The sequence below is a fragment of the Micropterus dolomieu genome, linkage group LG21 (genome assembly GCF_021292245.1).
Source record: "Micropterus dolomieu isolate WLL.071019.BEF.003 ecotype Adirondacks linkage group LG21, ASM2129224v1, whole genome shotgun sequence".
Lineage (NCBI taxonomy): Eukaryota > Metazoa > Chordata > Actinopteri > Centrarchiformes > Centrarchidae > Micropterus > Micropterus dolomieu.
Window position 1 is genome coordinate 12,738,130 of NC_060170.1, and position 6,880 is coordinate 12,745,009.

Below are 6,880 nucleotides of genomic sequence, written 5' to 3' on the forward strand. Positions count from 1 at the left end.
CAACAGGATTCAACAGGAAAAGATTTGATCAGAGTCTGCAGAAGCATCAGTTGCGCCATATCTTGATTGAGATGTTTTGGAGCTACCCCCCGCCCCCCAACCCCCCCAGAGTTTCCATGATCATCTAAGCCCCAGGTGATGTTGCACTAGCATAACTGATACTGATGTTCACTTACTTGCCCCTGCAACACATATTCCATATGGTGCAGAACATCTGGTGGCTGTAGGACAATATTTTTTTCCCAATCACTAGAATGAAAGCAGGCATCTGTCAGCCAGATTATCTCGAGGTCAACAAGCTGTTTTATGCTTATTTACAGAGTCTACAAAGCAGTTGTAGTCTCTCTGTGTTTCAGGCAAGGGTGCATCAAATTGTAATCATATCACTGGCGCGTGTGTGTGCGTGTGTCAGACGAACACTGAAAGCTTGATTCCAGGTCTTTCCCACTACACTCAATCTTTCTCTCAGGTTACACTTTGCTACTGATAACGATCATTATGATCATGTAGTTACTGACTCTCTGTCACACATTCTGAATGGCTGATGGATAAAAACTAAATGGCTAAAAGTCAACACTTTAACCTCATAGTCATTGTTTTGTTTTAAATAAAATGTGAACAGAGCGAACACAACAGATATGTCTGTCCAAATACTTACAGACTGCACTGCAGGTTTTTCACCTTGCATTCAGATAAGCAGGGAACCCTCATATTGAATTACTGGAGCTACTACAAGGTTGTCACCCCTACCCATACAAACATAAATTTTTCCCAGACATGCCAACGCAATTCTCATGTAAAATAACACAATTGGCAATGTATTACTGCGTTTATTTGAGGTCACAATTCAGTTTTTGCTTTGTTCATATCTTTCTATGTTAAATGTATTTGCAGGTACCTGTAGACAAGCTGGGTAAACATGAAGCCTATGTAGCTCTGCTGTCCATGTCTGCTCTGACAGCTGTGTCAGTGGAGACTGAATGGGTCTGAGCATTGATCGCCTGATTTGCCACCATTATTCTTTATCACAGTGTTTTACTGCTTCTCAGGTGAGCAATCAATACACTTGGTTTATGTGGTTTACATATAGGGGTGTGTGTGTGTGTGTGTGTGTGTGTGTGTGTGTGTGTGTGTGTGTGTGTGTGTGTGGATAGCTATGGCTAATTCCTTGTACTGGAAACTCATAACAGCAAGACACTTGAACATTTCCCGCCTTGCTGTATCCATGGCGATATAGCCAGAAGAGGAATAGAGGGGAGCCACTGGAAGATGGTACAAATCTTATGTTCTTTCTTCCACCTACACTCTTTGTCTCCACATACATACCTCCTTTATGACTTGGCTGCTGTTATTGCCCTCCTGGTCTCTCCTCCCTTGTCTTTTTGCACACTGTGCTTATCTTGTCAGACAAGTCCCTCCTGGAGACGCAAGGCCATTGTTACTAACCCTCCATGCTGTTAATAGGCCTGTTGCACTTCCTGCATTCATCTAACCTATCGCAATAGTTACATCATCATTCATGCTTAAGTGATCACTGGTCAAGCCTATTAAACTCCATTAGTTACGTATCTGTCATTGTATGTGTCGTAAGTGAGGAACTATAGCTGTTTGATTTCATGTGCTGTTGTTTTTAGGAGATGGTTGTCAGTCACGCTTTTGTGTTAGTGAATATAAACCAGGCTGCCCGTTCACATGCTCATTTATTTATGTAAAAAATTAAAAGTCTTTAACCAAGTGATAAAGACTGTTGCACAAACTGCAAACAATTGCAGACTATGTGGTTGGGTACTATAGCGAATAGAAATCATTAAACCCTCCTGGGTACCTGTTTCATGCACAAATTGATCAATTTGGGTTAATGTCTCAGCAGAGCAATTAAAACCCTTACCTTTAGGTTAAAGTCGGTATTTGTCATGTCTCTGCGGTATGAATATGCATCATTAAGAGAATGTCAATGTATGAAAAAGTAGGCCATTAGGATTCAAGCTCATATGCATTTCTGACTGATTTTGTTGCATTATTAAGGGGAACTGTACATAATAACTCATGGTAAATGGTGGGAATAAGTCAGAAGGGAGAGTTACACAGCTTTTTGTTCTGTGCTAGATTTGCATAAAACTATGCTTTGTAGTCCTTTTATACTGGAAACTTTCACCAAACACCATTATGGCAATGGCACAATTAACATTACCAATGGTCTTTCCGGGATGTGCTAATGTAAGGCATAGCTGTAGAATAGCAGGATGCAAACTAAGGCCTTGTCAAACTTCAATACATTTTGTGGACTGACTGAAATGTATCCTTGTATTAAGTATCAAACTGAATTGTATCAAAAGTCTGTATCGAATGCTTGCTCAGATTCTAAGTTCTGTTTTTTATTCTTTGATATTTTCTGGTCCAAATCACAACTTTGCTTATTTTAGACTATTTTATATATGGACAGTTCTTGTAAGGCTGATTGTTTTAAACGACAAGGCTGATTTGGTATGTTTTGTTCAATGTTGCACATGTAGCCTGAATGCAAACAAGATTACATGTATGAATGTGCGTGGACCAAAGCAATTGTCATGTGTTACATTTACTCTAAGTGATGCTTTGTCCCACACCTTATTATATCATGCGATGTAAAGATTTACACTGTTACACAATAGGCAAATGTTTTCTGGTCGTGTGTGTGTGTGTGTGTGTGTGTGTGTGTGTGTGTGTGTGTATGTGTGTGTATGTTGGCGGGATGTGCCGTGTGCATGGCTCACCTGTATACATTTAAACTGACATCATGCCACTGTCGTGCCCCACAGGGTTCAGGTGGAGTTCTATGTGAACGAAAACACCTTCAAAGAGAGGCTGAAGCTTTTCTTCATCAAAAACCAAAGGTCAAGTAAGTACAGCCAACAGGGAGCCTCCCTCCACCCCATTCTCCACCGTTCCCATAATGCAAATGGTAACAAGTTTGCTGCCACTACATATGCTCAGAGCTAAATGAACATATAAAGCATAATATAGGAAATTGAAGTCAGCGTTATCATATCCAATTTTGCATATCCAATTTCTGTCTCTGTTGGGGTTTCATTATTTCATTAACTGCCTCTATGTAAAATGCTGTGTTTTATGGGTGTGCACGCTGAAGCCCAGCAAGAACAGTAGAGTTTGGCTCATTTGCTGGGAAACGAGGCAGGGCTGTAGTGTTTTTCTCAATAGGAGATAAGACTGGCAATGCCACAGCATCTCTGAAAGAGACAGTGGTGCAGCTCAGCGGTTTTGTGCTTGGTGTCTGGAATCCAGTCATTTCCAACTAGTTGTAAATGTATGCTATGGGAACTCCATGTGTCAGTTAGAACACGTCGTTGACATATCCTAAGCACTGACATTGCTCTGTTGTCTTTCCTTCAACCTGTGATTGTCACAAAGTCACCACAGTGTTTGACATAACACAACAGAGTCTAATGAAAATGTCACACTTGGCTGCAGGGGTCTCTTGTTCTCTCCCATTGCAGCGCTGTTTGTTTGTCCAGTTTCAAATCATTTTAACATTGATGCTGGCTTCATCTGAAGAGGTCGTGTCACGAGAGATTAGGTAGCGGCAAAGGCTGATTGGAAATGGGTAATACAACTAGCACCACCCTCTGGTGAGCAAGCATTTCTGCAGCCAAGTTTCTGTTTTGCATATTTAGCGGTGCAAATTGTGTGGGTGCTTATCAGCATATGCCTGCACTTATTCAAACAGGAAATTGTGATTCCTCAAACATTATTATCCTTCTCAGCTATTTCTGTGCAATCCCACCATTCATTTATCTTGCTGTGTAATGCGTTGTCATATTACAAGCCCATAAAAGCGCTGGTGTTATTTTGTGTTATTCTTGGAGGGTTGGAAAAGTTATGCATCAGAGGAAATTCATTGTGACAGGGTGCCAGAGCAGCATGGAACTGCATCAGTCACGCTTCAGGAGTTTCGACAAATAAAGCCTCTTTAGGCCTTTCATTTAAGACATTTTATGCACATGAACAACTGGTGTTCCAGCTGTTCTCAACTTTCTTTTGAGGTGGGATCTGGCTGCAAACACAGAGGTGGGCATAACACTGGAGGGTCTGAACTTTAGATGGTAGACAAGTGTGAACGTGTGAGATAATGATCAGAGAGGGTGCAGAGCTCTAAAGTGAAGCCAATGACCAAATTACCAGAGACGTAAACAAACTCATCTTCAGGCGATCGTCACTTAAGTGAAGCCAGACCAGTTTTTGAGTAAAGTCAAATGATATGTCTTTGTTGGTCCACAGGTCTGAGAATCCGCCTGTTCAACTTCTCATTGAAGATCCTCACCTGTGCCCTCTACATAGTGAGAGTCAGTCTGGATAACCCCAAGGAGAGCAATGGCAACTCATGGTAAGACTAAGAGACAGAATACTGTCCGTTTTTTCTAGATGTGGCTCTTTTCTCTGTCTTCTTATCACTTTTAATGCTATCTGTCATCATATCATGATTGTGGAGTGGTACCTTCTTTAGTCGTCACCAAGTTTGTTACTGCTGTAATTCAAGGTGATTAGCCCCAGTCACTGATCAGTATGCACTCATGACTCGTGACTCACTTTCTTTTTATTCAATGGTATATTCTTCCGTTACATCACTATGACTACTATTTAAAATATTTTTAGAACATCCTTAATGATGTAGCTTAAGCATAGGCTTGAGGGAAGAAAAGTAAGGAAAGACCAGGTGAGAATGGGCTGTGAATGGACTCAAATGTGCACACAAGTGAAAAAAGAGCAAAGCCCTCTGTGCAGACATGTGGAAGCTGTAGATTATCTGCACTGTGCTCACTGCCAGCAGCTTTTAGAGACACGTTGGGTTTGTTCATTATGGCAACATACCAACCGATGGAAATGTTTCCCACTGGGTATGTTTCCACTCCCGCACAAACATTCACACACACCTTTTTTGTGTTTCCATTGTTACTCCTTTTCCTTGCAGTGCACTTGGCCAATGTTGGAACAACAGTTGGACTAATACAGCAGAGTCGACAGAAATCAACTGGTATGTTTCAGTCAGAATGGTATTAAACTGAAGTGTGTTCATTTTCTGTGTTGCAATAAAATGGAGATGCACTGAAGAGTGAGAAAAACTTTCTTATGGCTTTTGACAGGGGGTTGATTTTCTGGGTTAACAGACGGGTTCCTGTATGGGCGATACAGGTGAGAGTAGTAACACTCCAATGAAGTGCATATAAATCAAATTCCTCTGCATGAACTGAATTTCAATGCAACCCAAACACACTAGCAGCCTTGTATTAGATAAAAGCATTGTAGAGCACAGTAGTTCCTCAGTGAAGGCTGAGCAGCCAGAAAAGATTAGTTTGCAGTTCATTTATCTCTCTCTCTCTCTCTCTCTCTCTCTCTCTCTCTCTCTCTCTCTCTCTCTCTCTCTCTCTCTCTCTCTCTCTCTCTCTCTCTCTCCCTCTCTCTTTCCCCCTTCTCCTCCAGGTGACAGTGGCCTTAATCAGTTTCTTGGAGACCATGCTTATCACATATCTCAGCTACAAGGTAAGGAACTGGTCCACAGTGCACAGTTTCTCTCTTTAATCCATGCTGATGTCTTACAGCTGTCTGATCAAAGTCCAGCACTGCCTATTGGTCCTCTCTCATGGGCAGACAGCTTTCACTGTCCAGTCAAAGTGCCAAGGCACCTACTGTATCAGAGACATGTGGCTGGAAGACTTTTGCCGCTAATTTTAGACTCTGACATCATGCACTCTGTGTCAGAAACAAGTTATATAAACAGGTATGCAGGACTGGAAGGGCTGCTGTTGCTGCTTCTATGCGAGTCATCAAAAGATTCACTTTTGTCCTGTGTTCGTATGTATTTAAATCAAGTAATGAATGGCAGCATTATGTGTTATATGTATTCTATAATACAGTAATAATAATACAATATATTAACTCAAGTTTCCCAAAATAGAAGTTTTTGTGTGAGATTCTTTCAGCAGGGATAAGCAGAGAGATGTTTTCTCCTTCATATACATTATTATACAGTATATTAATAAGGTCAACAACATATTAAAACAATGTAATGCAGTCCAATACATCACTAGAAATACAACCAAAATGTGGCCAAAGACCATAACCTCTCTGATACAGCATCAGCAGCCATTAGAAGTTTGCAGTACACTCAGGTGTTTATGTTTTCCGGTTACCTACTTTATTTAGACATCAAGACGTTAAAGAAAATCTGACCCGGTTTGCATATGAACACAATAAGGCAAAAATTATCTTGGGATTTAGGGATATGGGGGCCAAATATGAAGAAGACACCTGTTGAATTAACACCACCTACAGATTTTGTAGATCAAGTCTGCCAGGGTCCAGGGTCCTCAAGTACTGCCAGTCTCAAAAGAAGCTCATCTTTGCTTGGAATTATTAGTTTGCTGCTCTGAGACTGGTAGTGTCTCTTAGATGTATTGTTTCATAGGTTACAGCTCCTTCCCGATTGGAAATGCTCTAAAGTTTTGTCTGGGTTTTATTATAAACAATTTTATGTCTTTATCTTTTTATGTCTTGCCATGTGTTTTGTTCTCAAGTGTTTGTTTAGGGACTCCTATTGTATTTATTTTATGGGAAGCAAATGTTCAAATTGTATTGGTTTCTTCAGTTGGTGATAAAATTGCCTTGTAAAATCTTTGTCTATTTTCTTTAGTAAGGTTTTTAGCTCCATCATAGTGGGAATCCACCACTGAATTACACCTTGTAAACTATGCTGCACTGTATTATCTGGCCTTTTAAAGTCTGAAGTTTAAAGTCTACACCTTGCCAATGTCCACAAAGTATTTTCAATTTTTAAATAAACTAGTGTTGTTGTTTGGTAATATCTTATCTATATCTAGCTTTCTTT

At 40.5% G+C, this 6,880-nt stretch overlaps 1 protein-coding gene across 1 annotated transcript in view; it reads left to right on the forward strand.

The window, feature by feature from the left end:
- kcnt1b (potassium sodium-activated channel subfamily T member 1b) overlaps window positions 1–6,880 on the forward strand; it is a 76,358-nt gene that overhangs the window by 35,553 nt on the left and 33,925 nt on the right. The window contains exons 4-8 of the mRNA XM_046034136.1: window positions 2,799–2,878; window positions 4,276–4,381; window positions 4,967–5,029; window positions 5,139–5,187; window positions 5,476–5,535. Of these exons, the coding sequence (XP_045890092.1) occupies window positions 2,799–2,878; window positions 4,276–4,381; window positions 4,967–5,029; window positions 5,139–5,187; window positions 5,476–5,535 (358 nt within the window). The remainder of the gene's footprint in view (window positions 1–2,798; window positions 2,879–4,275; window positions 4,382–4,966; window positions 5,030–5,138; window positions 5,188–5,475; window positions 5,536–6,880) is intronic.